The 24,795-nt window shown below is 40.9% G+C and overlaps 1 protein-coding gene across 3 annotated transcripts in view; it reads left to right on the top strand.

Moving 5' to 3' along the window:
* The window catches only part of FURIN (furin, paired basic amino acid cleaving enzyme), a 222,180-nt gene extending 210,680 nt beyond the window's left edge, over positions 1 to 11,500 (top strand). For 2 of the 3 annotated variants that reach the window (XM_073653189.1, XM_073653188.1), the window contains 2 exons: positions 2,015 to 2,131; positions 7,023 to 11,496. In XM_073653189.1, the coding sequence (XP_073509290.1) occupies positions 2,015 to 2,131; positions 7,023 to 7,588 (683 nt within the window). In that variant the 3' untranslated portion in view covers positions 7,589 to 11,496. Of the gene's footprint in view, positions 1 to 2,014; positions 2,132 to 7,022 lie in introns of all 3 variants that reach the window. The other variant, XM_073653190.1, reaches the window with a different exon arrangement.
* The last annotated feature ends 13,295 nt before the right edge of the window (positions 11,501 to 24,795 follow it).

The following is a 24,795-nucleotide window of genomic DNA, read 5'->3' on the forward strand; positions in this document are numbered from 1 at the left end:
CTGTCATCCTGACTCTTCATAAAATATAGTCTCGTTTACTGCTTACTCTGTCTCATCACTGCCCTGCTAGAGACTGGAACTGCCAATCCGGCTGCCCGCAATAAATATCAGCGGGCACTTGCTTTCTGGTCTAGCAAATAGTATTTCTGCCAGTTGTCATTTACTAGCTTTCCTCCTGCTTTATGGATCCTGTCATTGCTGTTATTTTGGTATAAAATGTAACTTTGGACCATTTTCCTTCTCAAATAGGAGGAATAAAAAAGGACTTTTCACCAATTTGACCATTCTAAGCTGGCCACATCATGGAATAGTGGCTTCTGAGCATAGTAAAACGTAATTTTTATTTTTCAATTTCTCCTTTCCATTAAGAAGATATTAGAATAGTTTGTAAAGTTTAGTTTATAATTTAAATCCATAGAGGTGTTACCAAAGATTTTTCTCCTGGGCATGTACTATTTAATTTCCCTGTATGTTACTGCCTGCTTATGATTGGTCAACAAGTGCGGAAGTAGAGCAGAGATTGCATACACCTTTTATCTCATGACTGTCAGTTTTTTTTTTGGCGGGGGCAGTACAGTAGATCTATGTCTCATTACAAACACATGTGCAGCTCTCCTCTCGTAGTGCTGTCAGCTCTGCTGTACTCCTCTCATACTGACTGCCATGAGCTGAAAGGTGTTAGTAATCTTTACTTTCATCTGATGGCAGTCAGTGTGGAGCTAGGGGAGTACAGCAAAGCTGACAGCACTTTGAGAGGAGAGTTGCAGATGTGTTTGTAATGAGACAAAGCTCTTCTATACTGCCTCTCCCTACACGCTGACTGCCATGCGATGAAAGATGTATGCAATCTTTGCTCTACCCACCCAACTCTACTTGTAATTACACAGTTCTGCAGTGACACCAGTGAGGACAGCAGACTGTCGCACTGGAGAAAGCCTGTTCTAAACTATTGCGTGGTTTGTTTTTTGCCCTGTATGTTGCTGCTTGCTTATGATTGGTGAACTTAATACAGGGGAAGAAGTACACACCCTCAGTGAAAAATTCTTTGGAAACATTCCCCTTGGACTCAACGTAAATTGTAACCTAAACTTTACAGGTTAATATATCCTCAACGGAGAGGAAAGATTAAAAAGAAATAAAAACTGTTTTACTCCGCCTTGCAGCCCCATGATGTTCCCAGTCTAATTTGCTCAAACTGGTGAAAGATCTTTAACTAAACCGTGTTATGTTGCTGCAGAATTGGGCAGATAATGGAGAGTTTCACATGAACGTAATACAGGTACATTTCTTGCAGCTTGTATCACACCTGCAAGTCCCAGCAGAAAGCAGGTCTAATAACCCGAACAGACGCTTTTGTGAAACTAGTCTAACTGTTCAGAAGTCAGGAGACTACTGCTGCCTCTGTACAAGCAGGATGGGCGGATCCACATGCCGCATAGTTTTTAGCCTAAAATCCGCAACAAAATTCACACATGGAACATGTCTGTTCTATGCTTGCTGTCAAAATTACTGAAAGCTATAAAATCTTGTTTCCTGCATAGCCAATAAATGTTTTGGGTATTTTTTGTTTGCTTAGCCCTAGTTTAGAGTTGTCTGAAGTCACTTGTAGTATACTGGCCAAATGAGGATAACCAGTATTCTTCAAGGTTTAATACACTTATAATGAAACTTGTGTCATCAATGATATTATTGAAACCGATTATGACAAGTCTCAGGTGAAAATCCTTGCTTTAAATGGATAATCCAATACTGCAGTGATGAGGTGCAGTATTAGCAGTAGTTAGTGACTGACTGTAAGATAGATCCTGAATTTCACAGGTCATTGCTTAGGTGTCAAATACATTTGAAACAATTAAAAACCATGAAAAACAAGAGCGTGTTCTGTAATGCTCGATTAAGCAGCATTGGCTTCATATTATGAGATAAACTTACTTTTTGTCATGTGTCTAATGATTATGAAATAACTATTGTAAAAATATAATTTCAGACTTTTTTTTTTTTTTTTTTTTAATAGGAACATTGACACAGTTTGTCCTGGTATTGTACGGTACAGCCTCTGATCTGCCAAGCATTTCCAACCAAGTGGATGGTGGTGGGTGTAGAACCATTGCATCGGGCCAGTCCTGTGTTGGTAGGTATTCCAATGACTCTTGTGAGATATCTATACAGAGTTTTAAGAATCCACTATATCCTAAACATGATGTACATTCAGATAGAGTTCAAAATGGAGTAAAGGTTTTGAGCAGGTTCTTTCTTGAATGAGATGTTTTCTAAAGAAAGAAAAGTAATTTTCTTAATATTCTTTATTAGTAAAACCCTTTGATATTATACTGCTGTCCCAACATTTTGACTAAGGTCACACCATGTTCAGCATTTAGGTGAACTGATTTAAACGGCAGTTGTAGGACATGCATATCTATGCCTATAGAGGTGTATTTCTCAGTCACGTGGTTGAACCTAAGCTAAGCACACATGGCTGTCAGATATGGGCCTGTCAAACCTAAGGCAGGGTACTAATTTCTCCAGAAATGCACCTGGAAGGATTCTTTATTTTCCTGAGAATCAACATTATATTGTAAATATTCCCCGTACAGTGACAAGCACTTCTGATCGTCTCTTCATCTCTGTGCCCTTTACATAGCTTAATATTTCTGCTAGATTATACCAATAATTTGGCTATGTGTTGCTAACTTTTTATTCTAAAATTTCTATCAGGGAAGTTCATTGCTTCTCTTACATTTGCCCACAAATGGTGCATTTCCATAGAGCTTTCATAAATTTCTCCTAGTAAAGGGGGGGCATAAAAGCACCAGTAGCTATTCTTGGCCATACACATTAGAATAATGTCGGCTGAACCCACCATATTTTGGCGGATCCATACAACTATCTGTGTGTGGGTGTCCTGAACTTTTCTGACAGCAAATGTGAAGGGAAAGAATGATTTGGCTGTTGAATTTCCACATGCCCAATACATCTCAGGGAATATACACTGATGCCAGAGGCCAAAAAAAGTTTTCACTAACCTTCCAAAGACTTATTTGACCTCAATTATTTTGGGCCATAAAAAGAAAAGGTTTAGTAGTAAGCCAACAGACCCCAGGTCTAGGGAAGTGTTACCAAACATTATTTGATACTTCAATTGGCCATTCACCTTAAATAGCTGTCGGCCAACCATCGTTCAACCGACTGCTCTCTACCAGCTTCCCCATACACAGAGATGTGCTCCTATGTTTTCTATGAGAAAGCCATTGCCAAACTCCTGGCAGCAGCTTATCTCCCCTGCAAGCAAAAGTAGTGACCGTGAAAATTCCCACTGCCAAATCCTTCTCTTCCCCAATATTCCTTGTTTGGAAAGAGTCGCGAGGTCCTGTTATACATAAGATGATTGGTCGAAATCAGCAGGTTTGGTCATCTTTTACCTAATGTGTATGGTGGCCTTAAATTTACAGTGTTGCCTAATCGATTTAGTCTTTATCATGATGGCACAAATTTGCATTGTTAAATTATTCAGTTATTACTCTGTTTTAGAAGCTATATTTCCCACCTTAATGACTATTGATACACCTTTTAACAGTGGTCATTAAGGGGCCTTCTTTTTCAGTGCTGTAAAAGTGTCCTGAGGAATAATTCTATGGCAACCTCCGATGGTGAAAATACTAGGAGTATTGGCTGTATATGATGGCTGACTCCATGCAAAATCTGTCCCTAGTGGTTGTAAAATTGAATCTGGTTGATTAGCCACCATCACAACAACGGCATCTAGATGGGTAATAGAGAGAGGGGGCACCCGGCTATTGTCACAACCCAATGTCCGGTAATGACAACGGCCTGATAGACATTGCCGTCAGCAGGGTCTTAACAGGCTGTGGTGACACTGTTGGGTCTTATGTAGTGTACTTCAGTGTATGAGACCAGCCATAAAAGTGAAAAATATTCATGTCCCATAGTGGGACAAAGTAAAAAAAAAAAAAAAAAAAAAAAAAAAAGGGATATTGCCACGATCGGCAGAAATCACGTGATAAATTTTGGGGTCCATTTTCTCCTATTACCTCTTGTCAAAATGAAAATTTTTGGGCTAATTCAATACTTCAGAGGAAAAAATGTAATTTTTCTTTTTTTTTGGCTGTCACTATGGAGTTAATATCGCTTAAATACAGTCTGCTGACAAGCAATGTACTTCATGAGCAAAGGGTTAACAATGATGTTGGTGGGCCCTGCTGCTGTGACATTTGGTGATGAAGGCTTCTTGCAGGTCTGTGTATGCTTAACCAGGAGTGTGTAATTTGCCGCAAATGTCACCAGGTTGTCTGAAACCAAACCTCTTGTGTGTTCTAGAACGTTTCATAGAAATGATTCCTTTAACCTATGCATCCTCCTGCAAAGTGTATTACACATCTGCATGAAAGCATATTACAGCCATTACTCCAGAGAAAATCCGTAATAGATTATTTCCAACTGAAGAGCTTTCACATCACCGGTGAGGACCCGTCCTCTCCGTGCTAATGAGATCCTTCAGGCTAATTAAGGTGTAAATGAGGGCTCCATTTCCACTAATTAAACCGTTTTCTGTAGATTGGGTCAGGTAAAGTGACTATACACCACATGTTGGTATACAGATTAATGTTGTGTTTGGCAAGGATTTCCTTGTTTGTGTGTATGCATGTAAGAGTCTCCATGAGCCCTGATTCCACTTATTGCCTCCTAAGAACCCATTGTAACTTTCCTCATTGCATTCTGCCCAATGCTTGCTGGTAGGAATCAGTCTTGCACTCTCAAGTAGACTGTACTAAATCCTTTCTAAGTGCCGCTGTGGAAATATCCAGAATGCTTTTAAACTTTGATAGCAGATGGCCTGCATATCAAATAGTTGTAAGTCCCGGTAGCTTGATATCATTCAGCCTAACTTCTTTAAGTTCACATAAAGCATGTTGTTGACGGCCTTGTTTATTCCTTTGCCTGCCTCATTGAGTTACATAGATTTTACTTATGCATGCTTGGGAAATATGGCTGACTGCTGATAGCTGCAAGGCACAATTTCTGAGTCGTAGTTAGTTACTTGTTCTTTTCTGCTAGTCATACAAGTGTTGCCATTTCAACTTTTTGTGTTTCCCCACAGACTATCAGATCAATGGGAGACAACAGCCAGCACCCACCACCTGATCAGCTCTTTACAAAAAAATATATTCAGGGGAGTTGTAAAGAGCTGTAACACCACGGCTACATACACCATGTAGTGGCTGATCTCCGGTACTATATCTGAGCTCCTATTAAAGTTAATGAGAGCTGAGCTGCAGAACCCAAGGCCATCTTACTACTCAGTGTATATATTGTTGACCTGTAATGGCTGGGTCACCAATATTAAAAGTCTTAGATAAAACCATTAAATGGGTATTCTCAGAGTTGAAAGTTATTCCTTATCCACAGTATAGGGGATAACGTCCTGATTGCTGGGGGTCTGAACACTGGTATCACCAGCAATCCCGAGAATGAAGTATTGCAAGGCTCTGTCGTGACTGAAGCAAAGGTGAACATGCTCCACCACCACTCCATTGATTGTCTTGTGCATTATGCTTGGCTTTCTCCAGCGATGCCATAAATAATGAATGGAGCGGAAGTCGAGCTTGTACCCTACTCAAGACTCTGCTCCACATTGTCCACATTCAGTGCCCTGCTCTCTGGATTATTGGTGGTTCCGGCATTAGGTCCTCAATTGATCAAAATGATCAATAAAACCTATTATTTAAACTTAATGATGGTGATGAAACTCTTTTAGGTTTATTTTTGTATAATTGGCCGCGTCTACTCTTATATCAGCCAGATATAGTTTACATCTGTACATCTTTCCCAGAATTAAATACAGGTTTGACATTATGGAGTGATATTATCTTTTTATGGTTTTGTGCCCTACATGGCTCATAGAAAAACTGTGTTCCAGACCTAATGTCCCAGTCACCATGCTGTGTCCAACCCTCTTTTTCTATTTATTGGTCCTCTGCTCATTTGCTCTGGCCATCCCTGGCATCATGTGAAGGAGGAATGACATTTGGAGCAGCCACATATAACAGATGTGCATTGAGGCAAAATCATGTTTTCATCTGCCAGTAGCTCTGGTGTCAAATTATGCTGAGCGCTTCATAAAAGACTGGACATGTGGCATACATACATAATGATGGCTGCTCGATCTCATTACCAACAGCAGAATGTAAGAAACCAAAGGGACGCATATAACCCAACTGTATAGGAACCATGTCTGCTCTGCACATTTTCAGTCTCCTCTTATCTTTTTTACAAGAACTTCTCCAATCTGCCTTTTCAACTTTCTTGATGGCACCTATATGAAGAGTTGTTTTGAGTTTAAAAACATTTTTAGACCACTATACTCTAAGATCTTACTGTGATACAGGACACTAAGCGGCAGTAGCTTGTCCTTCAGTGATCCTATAAATTGTGCAGTTTCTTTTTATGATTATTATAATTATTCCATAACACATTTGGCATTTTACATTCTAAAAGGACCAATCAAAGGATAGTGGGTGATTTAAAAGTTGAAACTTTAGCTCTCCTACCAGAACAGTATCTCCATCTTTCTCCACTAACCCACTAACACTTCGGAGAAACTTCTTTTTGAGTTGAATCTGGTCAGCTCTTATCCTAGGGTAAAATATCGCTAGCGTTAAAACCAAAGCCAGCCCTGTAATACATAAACCCGTCTGAAAAAGAGGGTTTTTTTCCCGAGTGGCTCTACCCAGTAATGGGGCAAATGGAATGGGGTTGTTTGTATAAGATTCTCCCTCACTCACAGTTCATTGTGCTAAAATTCACTTTTTCATGCAGACCAATATTCGACAGTAATCCTCTTTTCCTTTTTTGCACAAAAATCCTCTGACTATATAAAGACTGATCTTGGCTCTCTAGACCTGTGTTGGTGGAAAGTGTATATGCTATGAAATGATTTACTATCATTGATTGTGTGCAGTGAAAATATTATTTCATTATACTTTGATGTCTATGTTCTTGTGCAGTTTGTGAAGAAGGCTTCTTCCTGCATCAGAAGACGTGCGTGAAGTCTTGTCCGAGTGGTTTCACTACCAGCGTCCAAAGTATCCAATACACACTGGAGAACAGCATCGAGCAACTGCTGGCCAATGTTTGTCTGGCATGCCATCCATCATGTTCTACCTGCAAGGGTACAAGTGCAAATGAATGTCTTAGTTGCCCTGCACACTCGCACTACAATGAGCTGGACTTCTCCTGTTCACACCAAGTCCAGATTAGCAGAGAGTCTCCACCATTGAAAGAGAAGGAGGAAGAAGTTGATGCCGTCACCTCAAACTTACCAATAATTGTGGCCAGCCTCAGTTGTGTCATGATTGTTGTAGTCTTTATCTCAGTCTTTCTGTTCCTTCAAGTACGCTCTGGGGTGATCCTGGGAAAGAAGAAATTATACATGTTGGACAGCGGGATCATCTCTTATAAAGGGATCCCATCAGATATGTGGCATGAAGAAGGATTCTCAGAGTCTGAAGTTGAGGAGTTTGATCCTCGCAATGAGAGAACTGCTTTTATAAAGCAACAGAGTGCCCTTTGATGACAGATCTAGCATCAGCCCAAACGTCATGTCATGATACAGATTCCATTAGGTTTCCTTACAACACTGGACCAGTCTGTGTAGTTATTGAGGTAACATCAGCGTTATGATGATGATGATGATGATTATTCCTTCCAGTGCTCTGGCTAAAGCCGAGGGAACGTCTAATTTTTTTTTTTTCTCATGTATTGTCTCTATTTTTTTGTCTCCTCGTTTTTGGTTTTTTTCTTCATCTCCATTCCCCTTGTCCTTGTGTGTCTGTGTGGGTTTGTATAATTTTTTTAAAAACATTGCCATTTTTCCAGGGTTATGTTTTTATACGTACAGTGCCTATGAAATATCCATGTTTTTCCTCGCCTGCATGACTTTGAAGCAGGTACCTTGAACCCTTTCAGTGCCAGAATGAGGACCTATTCTTCAAGAATGTGACGGTGGTTATAATTTTTCCCGGCAAGTAAGTACAATGCAGGAGGTATTTTGGAAGCCTAGAAAATGAATAGTCTCGCTGACAGAAAACTCCTTGTAGGTTGTAAACCATTTTACAGTAGTTCAGTGGAAAACAGTACATCAAAGTGTCCGTTTGGGATTGGTAATCTATGTAGAGAAGCAAGGTCGTGTCTCATACACTAATAGGATCGTCCGCCTAGTCTTGGCAGAGGGATCTCCCAGCCAACATGCTGCAGAATATTAATGTGCTTCAGTGAGTATCTGGCATTGCTGTAGCTTGTACAACGCATACACGGGTATTCACACTTTAGAGCCGCACACAGTTATAGGATGTCTGTTTATAATCCTCACTTTCACCATTAAAAATGAGTCTTGGTCCATAGGTTTGGTTTAGAGCAAGGCTGCAGCGCGTTCAGTAATATGGCCATAAGAGTTATATCCGATGCTGTGCTTGTTTCTCCACTCTTCACATTCACACGGGTATGGGTGGGCTACCTGCAATTTAGCAAGGGTTTGTTATTCCTGCCCTCCCCTCAATGCACTACTGATTTTGACCACAGACTGAGGGGGAGCCATCGCGCACAGTTATGTAGATACATGTATAAACTCTGTTGTAGAATATTTTCCAAGTCTTTTTATGAATGGCAAAAGGAAGATAATTGCTGCTTCTTAGTATGTGCACCAAATTACTTCTCCATTGTGAGAAATGCTGCTATATCTTTCAAGGAGGGGGAGAATGCCAGGGTTTACCTGCATCCTGGTGGTTAGAAAAACCAAATCCTAGCCTGTTCCCATGCATAGTGGATACTCGATCTAGATCACTTTTTTTTTTCCAAGATCATAATGTAACAGATAAGGGAAGTGTCAGAATAGTGAAAAGGAAGAACAACACTTGTCTAGATTTTTCCTTTTTTCCCAGCGATGAAGGCCCCAATTCATCATTGCCTTCACGCCTATTTTTTTTATCTAGTTTTCAATGTTTTGCACCTTTTTTTTTTTTTTTTTTTCACCCAATTCATTACTCTGTGTGCCTTTTTTTTTTCCCCAACCCCAACTTTGTGGGCAGTTTAGTGTTTCCAGGTGTTTTCACCCGATTCATTCAATTGCGACTTTTTTTAAAACTCACAAAATTTGGCACAACTCCGCTCCAGTCCTTTCCCTGGTGTGTTTTTGAGCATACTAGTATTTTGCTGCAATTTTTGCACCATTTTGTGAAACATGCGACTTTTCTGCACTGAAGAATTGCAAAAAAAACGTTCAAGGCAGGCTATGTTTGACGTTGCCGCCATATCATGAATCGTATGCACCGTTTTTAAGAATTTGGCTCAAATAAGGCAACTAATACCACAAGGCAAAAATGGAAAGTGACTTAAAAAATGCAAATGATGAATTGGGGCCAAAATGTTCTTTGATCTAACTTTAGTTCTCTGTGGCTACACATTCTAGATTGTTTTACATTATTGCCTTGTAGGTATAATGTGGCTATAAGAGGCTCTACTAATCCATTAATTTCCTGATGAACCAAACTACAACACTTACTATTTCGACATCTTTTGGATTCTAGTTTTTAATTTAGGTTCATACAAAAATCTTTGCAAGGATAAGCCACTGAAAATGCTGACCTCCCAAGATGCAAGAGGTGCTCACGATTCTATCTCCTACATTAAAATGTACATACTCTAGCAACACTAGAACAGTGAGGTGCATATATTGGCGCCTTTGTTATGCTGCTATTATTTGCATATAGTTTGTAGAAATCAGCAGAGCAATAAGCGTAATTTTTGGAGCCTGTTAAGAGGCCATTACACCATAGCGGAATCGAAGTTACTCTCGGCTGTACAATTGTCAAGAGTGCTGAACAATACTGGCAAGATTCTTGCAGCTTACGAGACATAATTTAGAAGCATTTAGTTTATTTTTCTGTTCCTATCTAAATTTTAGAAAGTGCAGAGGTAGCCCCAAATTTATCACAATGGTTCATGCAGTTTGATAAATTTGCTGCATCTCTAGACTGTCCACACTTTAGACCATCTAACAAGTGGCCTTGTATTGTCCACAAAATGATGCCAGATTTTGGAGCATGAGTAAATTAAACCAGCCTTCTGACTCATGTAGGTTAGTAAATCGGCCCATTTGTGCTGAATCAAATTCTTAAACACCTTAATGTGCATTTTAACTTGGACTTTGATGTGAGTTGTGATTTGGGGCCACACAATGTTCCTGGGACAATGCAGAACCAGGCAAGAACACAAGATGAAGTCCATTGAGCACCACAACTGCAAGGTTAGGACTAATTACCTAAGCATAGCTAACATACAACCAAAAATATGGATAACTAAAAAGAATGAACAAAAGGAATGAATAAATAGAATGAACATAATAGTCAAAAAACAGGTATAAAAGGTTTCCTGTGCATCTTATACATGGCATGAATATTTATAGATTACAGGCGAAGGAACATGTATCCCATATAATGAGCAGATTATAGTGGATTGAACACATATCTCATATAAGCAGATGTATATTGTATTCCCTGTGCTTGATAGGTGGGGAATGAACATGAAATAGATGTAGATAATAGCATCATGAACACATATATAATATACACCTGTTTATATGGAATATACCCTGTGCTTCTCAGGCATTTAATGAATATGTGCAGATTATAATGGAATTAACACATTTCCCACATAAACAGGAGTATATTGTATTCTCAATGCTTGTTAGGTGGGGAATGAACATGAAATATGTGCTGATTGTAATAGAATATATGTTTATATGGGATATTTGCTCATTCCCCTGTAATCTACACATATTCCATGTTCATTCCCCATGTAACAAGCACAGGGAATATAATATACACCTGTTTATATGGAAAATGTATGAATTCCACTAAAATGTACACAACTTCTATATTCATTCCATGTCTGATGGCCAGGAAACCTATTACACCTTTCTTTAGTTTTTGACCAATGTTATTATATTCATTCTTTTTATTAATTCCTTTTTGTTCATTCTTTTTTGTACTTCCCCCAAAAATAAGCTATTAAACTTGTCGTGTTTGTCACATACCGTAAAGTGCAGTTGGTTAAAGAATTCTAGTAGTTCTCCACTAACATTTAAGACTGGAGCTTTGTTTCTATATGATGATCTGCTGGTGGGTTACAGATTGATACAAGTACCCCAGCTGCTCCAATTGCAGATGTAATATTGCTGGTGTGTGTATCCCATCCAGCTGTAATGGTGGCTTATGTCTGCCCATATTTCACCTATGTTCTTATGTAGCTTCTAAACGAAATGTAAATAATAACAAGCAAGCTTGCAAGGTGGTTGTAAGTCAGACAGGATGTACAAGCTTAGACCCACAGTCGATATCATGGGCAACTGCCTCTGAAATGATCACTTCCCAAGTAGTGACTGAATATCAATACAACCGACATTAAAGGGGTTGTCCAGTCTAAAATGAAAACTCTGCAGTCACTCTCTGTGGCTGCAGACTTTTGAATCTCCCCTGCGCACGCATGGCACGCTGCAAGGATTAGCTGGTTTCTGAGCCGGGAACGGTTGTGATGTATGCGTTATGCATACTCCCGGGCAGAAGCCGTCTAGTGGGCACGGCCTAGCTCCATACACTTATATGAAGCGAGACCGCGCCCACTAGTCAGGTTCTGTCTGGGAGTATGCATATTGCATACATCACCGCCATTCCTGGCTCAGAAACCAGCGAATCCTTGCAGCGCGCCGTGCGTGAGCAGGGGAGATTCACAAGTCTGCAGCCACGGAGAGCGATTGCAGAGTTTTCATTTTAGACTGGACAACCCCTATAAGTGATCTCCATGATTGATTTCTTGTCACTAGATTAGTATCAATTCCTTACAGATTTCAAGACTTCTGCTTACTTTCATTATGTATGAACCTCCATTGTTTACTTCCACTGAATACAAATCTGTCCCAGTCTTGTGATGGACACAGAGATACTTGGATCATTACTAGACAGAGACCTGATAAAAGGACAGTATCTGTAATGAGAATGAATGGAAGTCATCCGTATAAGTCCCTACTGACTCACAGCAGGCAGAGATTCTGAAAACTGAGAAATTGATGCAGAAAGTATATAGAGAGAATTATATTAATTTTTTTTTTTTGTATTATAAAAAGTATCTGCAGAAACCAAATTACTCCTTGTCTGATCTTACATCGAGATGACCGATCCATGCAAAGGGCAAAAAGTGACAATATGTGCAAACATCATTGACTGTGAACTTTGCCCTTCACTCTTCGCAAGCACACTTTGCTCATCTAGGTTAATGATTTTCATGTTCTATAACACATTGTACTGGGCATATAAACCTCTGTACGGTGGAGCTGCATCGGTCCCTTATTGTGTAGAGAACACGTAGCAAATAACAACGTGTCTGGTTTAGATGCTCCTATCGCATGCAAGGGAAAATTAATTAAGGCGGGCTTTTCATATGGTAGTCTTAATCAATGTGCTAAATTTCTTAAGAGGTGGATGACTGGTACATCTTTGGGATACCTGTGCACCAGAATCCGAAATGTACGCAAGCTATAACCTAGTATACTATGAGTTGTGCAAACATTGTTTTTTTAAAAAATTTTATGCCAGAAAACAGCCATAAAGCACCTGATTAATTCCCCTTGCTATGTTTAGTCTCCCAGATTATTCCGGTAGTGTTGTAAATATACAGTAGGTGGTATATCTAAGTGAACCAGGGATCAGTTTTCATTGGGATGTCAATAACTTCTGATTGTGATGTATTGGTGGTTTATTACGGCATGTAGTGCTGACCACACTGGAGACGCTAAAATACTCAGGAATCCCAATGGAACTGAACCCAGAGCAAGTGGGAATGCAGCAGTGCCGGCAGTATGCTACAGCTGCTTGTGTAAACCATATAGCCATCTAGTTTCCTGAAGATTACGAAATCTCCCCTAGGCTCTCCCTCATTCTCATAGGAATATAACATCAATTTCAGGATCTCTTGCTTTGTTTTTTCTTACATTGTTGATGGCAGAAATACAGCCGTGCTTTTGCTGTCCACTTTCACACAAGTCCATTCTTGCTAGACAGGAAACACCTGGTGTATATTATGTTCCAGGATAGGAACTGAAATATCCTGTTATAATGGCCGAAAACAATTTGAAATTCCCAGCATTTATTATCTTTTCCGGCGGTGCATATGAACTGAAACCATGGAAGCCTGTATTCTAGCAAGTAACCATAGCCACAGGAGAATCTGCCCAATTCACAAGGACGTTATACAATTTTGTTTAATTCTGATTCAGTAATGTTAGGTTTCGTAAATAAGGCAAACGTTGATCTCTTTGTATGCCATTGTGTTAATATGTTCATGTCATTTTGGGGTGGAGAAGTCAAAGTTGTGGTGGTTTTTTTTTGTTGTTGTTGCTGCTTTTTTTTTTTTTTTCTCCCCTCCTAAGAACCCCTCTGTACCCAAAGCAGACTTTGTGTCTCAGGAGCACAGTACATGTAGTAAGTTTTTCGACTAGACTAATGGCTCATTTAGAAAAGCCAGTCGGGGAACGAGCATTCGTAAGAACACTCTTTCCCAACTATTGACCTGTTTAAGCAGGCTGGAAAACACCTGACGAATGAGAAAAAATAATTTGTTGGTTGCGATGACTTTTAAGCTTGCTTAAAAATTAGTTATTGGCAGCGTTTTGCCCTGTGTAAACAGGTGACATTCTATGCACACAGAACAATCTTATTATCAATCGTTCTGTCCTCGAACATTAGGCATTCTGTGTAAACAGGTCAGGAAACCATCACCAATCAGCTTGTATATAAACGATCAGTGGTCATTTAACGACCTGGATTATGCTGTGTAAACTCATTCAAAGACCTCATGCACATAGCGGAGCCGTGTACAGGAGCATATACAACTGCTTACAGGTGCCACAAGGTCAAATTCTTTTCTAGGAATGATCCAGTTTTTGACACTTCTAATTTATATGAAATTATACAAAAAAAAAACCTGTGTGTCTGTAGATGAATGTAGAGGGATGTGGAGTTACTCCAGTCCTCATGTATGGGGGTCCTCTCCCAGCTGCATCGAACAGTCCCTTTTCTGCAGGGTCATACCATTAAGGGACAAACTGATCAACAAATTTAGAGTGTTGGCATCAAAAGTAAATGAATACTACCAAGATGGTCAGCGCAGTTGGATAATACAAACCTATGTGTTCACGAAACCTCTCGGCGGTTTTAACCCCAGAAATCATCGAATGTCTAATTTTTACACACTCAGCGAGTCTAGCAACAGGCTGCCAACAACATATTAGTGAATAATTATTAACTACGCTGGATAATTATTTTTGAAGTGTCTGCTCATTATGTTAGTAGTCATTACATGGTAACATTACAGGCATTGTGCAGTGCAGCAGAGAAAGGGGAAAAATTAACTAAACGGTCACTGAAGGGGTTGCATTGAATCCAAATGTAAATTTTGATCTGAATTAACAGCAGGCGCTGAAGACACAAGCATTGTTCTTATGGACACATATTGGACACCCTTTTTGCAGATGGCAAGTAGTGCCCTGTGTCAAACATCTCATCTGTTCTCGCATTGTTTTGGTGTGTTTGTTTTTCGGCATGCTGTTTGACATGTAGTTTAGTGTTTTGTGTTTTATTTTGTTTTGTGTTTTTTTTTTTTATTTAACATCCTCATCCTGTCAGAAAAGCACCGATTTTAAGGAATCGTAAATTACTCGCGTGCCTTCTCCCAATTTCTGTTAAGACTTATTAGAAATCTCGCTGCTTGTCTGAAAATTTCAGCACAAATCTGTCAGCGGCCTGAGAACATCATCACCACAAAAAGACGCTAAATGAGCAATAAAATGGTGTTCTCTGCTGCGACAGCTGGGTGCTGAGGGCATGCCTTGTTTAAGGATACCCTAAGAATGTCATTTTACACGTGTTGTGTAGGAACTTACTGATCAAGGTCTGGAGACTTCCTTCAAAACTATTTTTCTAGAGTAATTGGACCCAATTTGCAGGACAGTCCGCTTGTTCCGAAATGGAGTCAGCTACTCTGAAGTTCAGCAGAATTGCTGCCACATAAGACTATATTTATACAATCCTCTCCTGCAAAATAGAAGAATTTTCTGGTTTCTGTATGGATTGTATGGATCTGCTTTAGAAATTGGAATCATTTGTATGTGCAAATGGACAATTTCCGGCGCAAGGAGAGAAAATTAAATGGAAAAAAAACTATTTTTGTATATTTTTTTTTGTGCACAGTAAATTTTACTTGTAATTTAAACAATACGAATTGCTTCTGACAATTTTTTTATTTAATGGATGTTGATATAATGTTGACTAGAAAGATTTAAAGTTATTAAATATTCAAAAACTATGCAACTTGATAGACGTGTCTGTGAGTTTTTTGGCTTGGATCAAAGGATATCGACAATACCAAGGGCTGCACTTATTAATGTGGAAATTTGAACAATTTTCAAGACATCTAGTTGTCGGTGAATAAAACATTTTTGTTTTCTTTTTTTTTTGTTAGTAAATGATTGCATTGGGGCAAAAAAAAATCATATTTTGGAATTTGTTTTCATTAAAAATATTGCACCGCACCGTTTGGCTTTTACACGCTCTGATTTCCTGCACATGCAATAGAAGGCAATTGGTTCAAAATTTACCTGCATTTAAGGAATAAATTGTGTCCAAAGCTGGACAACCTCTTTAAGCTTTAATTACAGGAATATCGGGAAAGCCGTTTACAAAAACATGAACATATGTAGAAATCTGAGGAGAAACTCCGTATAAAACCATAATTACAAGCGATGAAAAATTTCCAGGTGGACCTTTGTAACTGCCATGAAATCCACTACAGAAATTAGGAAGCATGATACATATTTTTTGCAGAAAAACCAAGGAGGACCTCATAGGATATCTTACTGTATTATGAGGACACATGCAAGCTGATGGTTGGGGAACGGCATCATAGGCCACATCGAATGCTAGTTTTAGAATATAGCAATGGGGCCAATGTTCTCCAGATACACTAAATGTATTCACTTGGGCAAGTTGAGTTTTTACAAAAAACCCTATCCAAGGGGTACCCTTTCTCCTTGCGGAGAGTGACATGTTAAGCCTGTCACAGTGAGGAGACTTTTAAAGCTGCAATGCTCCTCTGGAAAATATGCAAATTGTCTCTTCAGAGAAGAAGAGGACTAGAACTCTAGTGCCACATTGACTTTTAGGATTGCTACTTCCTGTAGGTGGCACTAGAGTTCTAGTCCTCTTCTTCTCTAAAGATACAAGTTGCATATTTCCCAGAGGAGCATTGCGGCTTTAAAAGTCTCCTCACCGTGACATGCTTAACATGTCACTCTCTGCAAAAAGAAATGTTACCACTTGGATACCGGTCTGACGCCTTTCACCCAGCCAAACCAGAACTCACACTTTGCACTGATGAGGGGCAATACCCCGAAACACAATGTCTGCAAATTGAGTTTCTGGTTCTGGCTTATATCGTAAGTCATGTGATAAGGCTCGTTAAAGGGTCACTATTGACTTTTAGGATTGCTACTTCCTGTAGGTGGCACTAGAGTTCTAGTCCTCTTCCTCTCTAAAGAGACAATTTACAAAAAAAACCTAAAACCACGAAGAATGGATAAACCAGAACAGTACATGTTTTGTGCACTACCCCAAACTGCACAGCTGTAATTGGTCTGAGATTGCTTTCACACAGTACATTTGACATAGTTGTTTTTTTTTTTTTTTTTTTAAAGCCAAGAATTGATTGTAAAGAGGGGAAGAGTATGTATGAAATATTCCACTTCTATCTTTTTGAATCCTGCCCTAGTTTTGGCTTCAAAAGTTGCATCAAAATAACACTTGAGAAAGAACCAATCCGGACAGTGAGTCTGAAAAGATCTGACAAATAATACACTTTATATCACTTGCAATATTGGAAAGCCAGTCCCCAAGACCCAGATCTACAGTCTGAGCAGGTTGCTGTACAGGTAAGATCTTGTATGGTTTCATTCTGTGGAGTGTGATGGAACATCTGTGTGGTATATGATTTTTACTGATACAATTACTGACGCGCCCCCTGGGCCAGTGTTGTTTGGGGGATACCCGGAGCCGGATCAGATGGGGGTTGTAGTCTCCGAGTGGCGGTGACCCGGTCCGTGCCCAGGGTGTCAAGCTCAGTGTGTGGCAGTCTTTACAGATGTTATTAGTTCTTAGTGTCGACTACGCCACCCGTTGATTTGCGGTCAATACGGCCGCCGCTGCAGCAGGGTCCGCTGAGGCTGGTGGTATGTGTGCAGCTTCTGGTAGTATAACCCCCAACGGGAGGGGTATAGCCTCAGGGGGTCAGGTGTAGAGGATGGTGGTAGTGGTGGTGCAGGGTGGATGGTAAGAAGACTCAGAGTCGGGCTGTGCAGTTCAGGGTTTTTACTTACTGCTGTTCTGTTGGTCACTCTGGCCTTGAGTGACCGCCCGAGCCGTGCTGCGTCCACCAGGTCCTGGACTCGGCCAACCCCCAAGCAATTGTGGAGCGTGGTCCTGAGCTCCCTTTCTGACTGTCCTTTCTACTGGCCTTTCTCACCAGGGGTCCACTTATATCCGGCTCCCTCGGGCCTCTTGGTGGGTGCACCTCTTCGGGGTTCCCTGACCCTATGCCTGGTGTGCCTTCTTAGTGGACTTAGTGAGGGGCTGCTCCACATATAATGACGCAGCCTCCGGTTCTTAGCTGAGGGTTGTTTCTCTCCTCCACTAATTTGGGATCCGGTTCCCTTGCGTGCCAACCCTTCACCCTTCTGTTCTAATTCTGGGTTCTTGGGGTTCCTTCTTCTCCCCCTCTGGGTCCTTCTCTTCTCCTCTCTCTTCTCTCTGCAGGCGCTCCTGGACCTCTCTCAGGACTCACTAACCCTCTACAGAAGACTGACCGTCTGACTGACCCTGATCTAAGATGGTTCCCACCTTATATACTCCCTCTATGTGTGAGCTCAGGTGACCAGCACCCAATGAGCTCCTAGCATTACCCAGACTGCTCCCCCTATCTGCCCCTACACTACTGGGATGTTCCACCCCCCTCCCACTCCAGCCAGGGACAGACGCTGTCGTACCTGCACATTTACTGGTGGGAGTACCGTAGTTCTGTCCCCCGGAAATGGGATGTATGTAGTGCATGCAGCTAACTGAGCTCAGTTCCACACTCCATCCTTACCCGGGAGTGGAATATCACACCTCTGGGTTGAGGTGCAATACCCCTGTAGCAGCCGAATCCTCAGGGTGCTTCTTTACATTATTAGGAAACACTATTTGATCATATAAAATTTTTGAATGTAGATGTGTGAAAAATGTTCACACAGATGTAAAAACCAGACACAGTGGTGTCAATATGGATGAAAAATCATCCCAGTTTTCTGGATGAGACTCTAGATGGTTATTCATAAGCTTATCTGACCCTAGCCTTAAAGGAACGCTAAATCTAGAAACTGTGTGAGAACAAGGACTGAGGAAATGGCCCATCCCCTTGGACTCTAGAGGATTCTTTATAATTTTTATCACATTTCTGATTAGCAGTGAGGCAAAATAATCACGTCCAAGTTTTATATTAGAGCAGATCTGTCATCTGACTCTACTCCCTAATGTAAGAGCGGCATAGTATAGAGACAGGTCTATTCTATAATCAGCACAGTATTGTTTTTGCTAATCAGAGAGTATACTGGATTAATAGTTAAGTAAGGAAATCTTGGCTAGATGCCATTTATTAGCATGCATGCCACCCTCAGTCAGGGTGGGGTGTGTGTCCAAAACTAAAGTCATTTCAAATGGCAACTTTATGGCTTTAAGAAACACTAAAAGAAATCAAGATAAAAAATGTGGTACTCAGTAAGGGTAATTTTTTTCAGACCAAGCAGAGGGAAAAAATTATGGAATCATGAAAAACAAACATAAAAGAACACTCCAATACATCACTAGTATTTTGTTGCACCAGCTCTGGCTTTAATAACAGCTTGCAGTCTCTGAGGCATGGACTTAATGAGTGACAAACAGTACTCTTCATCAATCTGGCTCCAACTTTCTCTGATTGCTGTTTCCAGATCAGCTTTGCAGGTTGGAGCCTTGTAATGGACCATTTCCTTCAACTTCCACCAAAGATTTTCAATTGGATTGAGATCCGGACTATTTGCAGGCCATGACATTGACCTTATGTGTCTTCTTTCAAGGAATGTTTTCACAGTTTTTGCTCTATGGCAGGATGCATTATCATCTTGAAAAATGATGTCATCCTCAAACATCCTTTCAATTGGTGGGATAAGAAAAATGTCCAAAATATCAATGTAAACTTGGGCATTTATTGAAGATGTAATGACAGCCATCTCCCCAGTGCCTTTTCCTGACATGCAGCCCCATATCATCAATGACTGTGGAAATTTGCATGTTCTCTTCATGCAGTCATCTTTATAAATCTCATTGGAACGGCACCAAACAAAATTTCCAGCATCATCACCTCGCCCAATGCAGATTTGCGATTCATCACTGAATATGACTTTCATCCAGTCATCCACAGTCCACGATTGCTTTTCCTTAGCCCATTGTAACCTTGTTTTTTTCTGTTTAGGTGTCAATGATGGCTTTTGTTTAGCTTTTCAGTATGTAAATCCCATTTGCTTTAGGCGGTTTCTTACAGTTCGGTCACAGACATTGACTCCAGTTTCCTCCCATTCGTTCCTCATTTGTTTTGTTGTGCATTTCCTGTTTTGGAGACATATTGCTTAACAAAAAAGTGTTAAACAACTGAACATATGTCTTATATTCTAGGTTCTTCAAGGTAGCCACCTTCTGCTTTGATGACTGCTTTGCACTCTCTTGATGAGCTTCAAGAGGTAGTCACCGGAAATGGTCTTCCAACAATCTTGAAGCAGTTCCCAGAGATGCTTAGCACTTGTTGGCCCTTTTGCCTTCACTCTGCGGTCCAGCTCACCCCAAACCATCTTGATTGGGATCAGGTCTGGTGACTGTGGAGGCCAGGTCATCTGGCGTAGCACTCCATTACTCTCCTTCTTGGTCAAATAGCCCTTACACAGCCTGGAGGTGTGTTTGGGGTCATTGTCCTGTTGAAAAATAAATGATCCAACTAAACGCAAACCGGATGGAATAGCATGCTGCTGCAAGATGCTGTGGTAGCCATGCTGGTTCAGTATGCCTTCAATTTTGAAGAAATCCCCAAGAGTGTCACCAGCAAAGCACCACCACACCATCACATCTCCTCCTCCATGCTTCACGGTGGGAACCAGGCATGTAGAGTCCATCCGTTCACCTTTTCTGCGTCGCACAAAGACACGGTGGTTGGAACCAAAGATCTCAAATTTGGACTCATCAGACCAAAGCACAGATTTCCACTGGTCTAATGTCCATTCATTGTGTTCTTAAGCCCAAACAAGTCTCTTCTGCTTGTTGCCTGCCCTTAGCAGTGGTTTCCTAGCAGCTATTTTACCATGAAGGCCGGCTGCAAAAAGTCTCCTTAACAGTTGTTGAAGAGATGAGTCTGCTGCTAGAACTCTGTGTGGCATTGACCTGGTCTCTAATCTGAGCTGCTGTTAACCTGCGAATCCTGAGGCTGGTGACTCGGATAAACTTATCCTCAGAAGCAGAGGTGGCTCTTGGTCTTCCTTTCCTGGGGCGGTCCTCATGTGAGCCAGTTTCTTTGTAGCGCTTGATGGTTTTTGCAACTGCACTTGGGGACACTTTCAAAGTTTTCCCAATTTTTTGCACTGACTGACCTTCATTTCTTAAAGTAATGATGGCCACTCGTTTTTCTTTACTTAGCTGCTTTTTTCTTGCCATAATACAAATTCTAACAGTCTATTCAGTAGGACTATCAGCTGTGTATCCACCAGACTTCTGCACAACACAACTGATGGTCCCAACACCATTTATAAGGCAAGAAATCCCACTTATTAAACCTGACAGGGCACACCTGTGAAGTGAAAACCATTTCCGGTGAAGCTCATCAAGAGAATGCCAAGACTGTGCAAAGCAGTCATCAAAGCAAAAGGTAGCTTCTTTGAAGAACCTAGAATATAATACATATTTTCAGTTGTTTCATGCTTTTTTGTTAAGTATATAATTCCACATGTGTTAATTCATAGTTTTGATGCCTTCAGTGTGAATGTACAATTTTCATAGTCATGAAAATACAGGAAATTCTTTAAATGAGAAGGTGTGTCCAAACTTTTGGTCTGTACTGTATGTGTGTGTGTATATTTATATATTTGTGTGTGTGTATATATACACTGCTCAAAAAATAAAGGGAACACTCAAATAACACATCCTAGATCTAAATGAATGGAATATTCTCATTGAATACTTTGTTCTGTACAAAGTTGAACGTGCTGACAACAAAATCGCACAAAAATCATCAATGGAAATCAAAGCAGTGTATTTATACACACACACACACACACACACACACCTCATCTCATCCAAGATGGCACATCAATGCGAGCTATGGCAAGAAGGTTTGCTTTGTCTGTCAGCTTAGTGTCTAGAGGCTGGAGGCGCTACCAGGAGACGTGGAAGGGCCCGTAGGAGGGCAACAACCCAGGAGCAGGACTGCTGCCTCTGCCTTTGTGCAAGGAGGTACAGGAGGAGCACTGCCAGAGCCCTGCAAAATGACCTCCAGCAGCCACAAATGTGCATATGTCTGCACCAACGGTTAGAAACAGACTCCATGAGGGTGGTATGAGGGCCCGACGTCCACAGATGGTTGTGCTCACAGCCCAACACCGTGCAGTATGCTTGGCATTTGCCACAGAACACAAAGATTGGCAAAGTCGCCACTGGCGCCCTGTGCTCTTCACAGATGAAAGCTGGTTCACACTGAACACATGTGACAGACGTGACAGAGTCTGGTGACGCCGTGGAGAGCGATCTGCTGCCTGCAACATCCTTCAGCATGACTGGTTTGGGAGTGGGTCAGTAATGGTGTGGGGTGGCATTTCTTTGGAGGGCCGCACAGCCATCCATGTGCTCGCCAGAGGTAGCCTGAATGCCATTAGGTACCCAGATGAGATCCTCAGACCCCTTGTGAGACCATATGTTGGTGTGGTTGGCCCTGGGTTCCTCCTAATGCAGGACAATGCCAGACCTCATGTGGCTGGAGTGTGTCAGCAGTTCCTGCAAGATGAAGGCATTGAAGCTATGGACTGGCCCGCCCGTTCCCCAGACATGAATCCGATTGAGCACATCTGGGACATCATGTCTCGCTCCATCCACCAATGTTATCATAGAATCATAGAATGGTAGAGTTGGAAGGGACCTCCTGGGTCATCTGGTCCAACCCCCTGCTCAAAGCAGGATTCACTAAATCATCTCAGACAGATGTCTGTCCAGCCTCTGTTTGAAGACGTCCATTGAAGGGGAACTCACCACCTCTCGTGGCAGCCTGTTCCACTCATTAATCACCCTAACTGTCAAAAAGTTTTTTCTAATATCTAATCTGTGTCTCCTCCCATTTAGTTTCATCCCATTGCTTCTAGTCTTTCCTTGTGCAAATGAGAATAAAGATGATCCTTCTACAATGTGACAGCCCTTGACATATTTGTAGATAGCTATTAAGTCTCCTCTCAGTCTTCTTTTTTGCAAGCTAAACATTCCCAAATCCTGCAACCGTTCCTCATAGGACATGGTTTGCAGACCAGTCACCATTCTGGTCGCTCTTCTCTGAACTTGCTCTAGTTTGTCTATGTCTTTTTTAAAATGTGGTGCCCAAAACTGTACACAGTATTCCAGATGAGGTCTGACCAAAGAGGAGTAAAGACCGATAATGACTTCACGTGATCTAGACTGTATGCTTCTGTTAATACATCCCAGAATTGTATTTGCCTTTTTTGCTGCTGCATCACACTGTTGACTCATGTTCAGTCTATGATCTATTAGTATACCTAAGTCTTTTTCACATGTACTGTTGCTTAGCTCTATTCCTCCCATTCTGTATATGCTTTTTTCATTTTTATTGCCCAGATGTAGTACTTTGCATTTTTCCCTGTTAAAAACCATTCTGTTGGTTGCTGCCCACTGCTCCAGTTTATTTAGGTCTTTTTGAATCCTCTCTCTCTCTTCTCTAGTATTAGCTATCCCTCCTAGCTTTGTGTCATCAGCAAATTTAATCAGTTTACCCTCAATTCCTTCATCTAAATCATTGATAAAGATGTTGAACAATACAGGTCCCAGGACGGAGCACTGTGGTACCCCACTTGAGACATTCATCCAGCTGGATGTGAAGCCATTTACAACCACCCTTTGAGTCCGATCACTAAGCCAGTTATGAATCCACCTAACAGTTGCCTGGTCCATTGCATACTTGGTCATTTTTTCAATAAGGATGATGTGAGATACTTTGTCAAATGCTTTGCTGAAGTCAAGATATACTATATCTACAGCATTTCCCTGATCCACCCAGTCAGTGATTCTGTCATAGAAGGAAATTAAGTTAGTCTGACATGACTTGTTAGTTACAAACCCATGCTGACTCTGGTTAATCACTTCATTCTTATCCATGTACTTACATACATGTTGTTTAATAATTTGTTCAAAGATCTTTCCTGGTATAGAAGTCAGACTCACCGGCCTATAGTTCCCTGGGTCCACCTTCTTCCCCTTTTTGAAGATAGGAACAACATTTGCTCTTCTCCAGTCTTCTGGGACTTCTCCTGTTCTCCAAGAATTTTCAAAGATTATGGAGAGTGGTTCTAAAATTTCTTCTACAATCTCCTTCAGTACTCTGGGGTGTAATTCATCTGGACCTGGAGACTTGAACTCATTTATGTTAGCTAAATATTCCCTCACAATCTTTCTGTTTACAGATAACTTGGATTCCTCTATTCCTTTAAAAGGACAGTGAAGATCAGTTGATGTTACATTTTCTTTCTGAGAGAAAACAGATGCAAAATAGGAATTAAAAAGTTCGGCCTTCTCAACATCCTCTCTTACCATTTCTCCATTTTCATCCTGTAAAAATCCTATAGCATCTTTGACTTTTCTTTTACTTTTGACATACCCCCAAAATCCTTTTTTATTGCTTTTGACATCTCTTGCAAGCCTTAATTCATTGTCAGCTTTAGCTAACCTGATACGTGCCCTACAGCAGGGTTCCCCAACTCCAGTCCTCAAGGCCCACCAACAGGTCATGTTTTCAGGATTTCCTTAGTATTACACAGGTGATAATTCCATCACCTGCACAGGCAATAATTCCATCACCTGTGCAATACTAAGGAAATCCTGAAAACATGACCTGTTGGTGGGCCTTGAGGACTGGAGTTGGGGAACCCTGCCCTACAGGATCTGCAGACTGCATTATAATCTTCTTTAGATATGCCTCCCTCTTTCCATTTAATAAACATTTCTTTCTTTCTTTTTAGCATGTGTTTAAGTTCTGTGTTCATCCAAACTGGTTTCCTTAAATGCTTCCCATTCTTCCTACTTTTCGGGATTGTTAACGATTGTGCTTTGAGAATCTCATTTTTAAAAATTTCCCATCCTTCCTGGACATTTTTGTCCTTAAGGACATCCAGCCATTGGATCCCTCCTATTCTCTTTCTGAGTCTCTTAAAATCTGCCTTTCTAAAATCTAACCTTGAAGTTTGAGACTTCACATGTCTTCCTCCTCTAGTTATCCAAAATTCTATAATAGCATGATCGCTGCCTCCTAGGGTCCCAGCCACCTTTACCTCCTCAACCATTTCCTCCCTGT

This window comes from Phyllobates terribilis, unplaced genomic scaffold, assembly GCF_046119375.1.
Source record: "Phyllobates terribilis strain yellow unplaced genomic scaffold, ASM4611937v1 Scaffold_11__3_contigs__length_659146591, whole genome shotgun sequence".
Taxonomy (NCBI): domain Eukaryota; kingdom Metazoa; phylum Chordata; class Amphibia; order Anura; family Dendrobatidae; genus Phyllobates; species Phyllobates terribilis.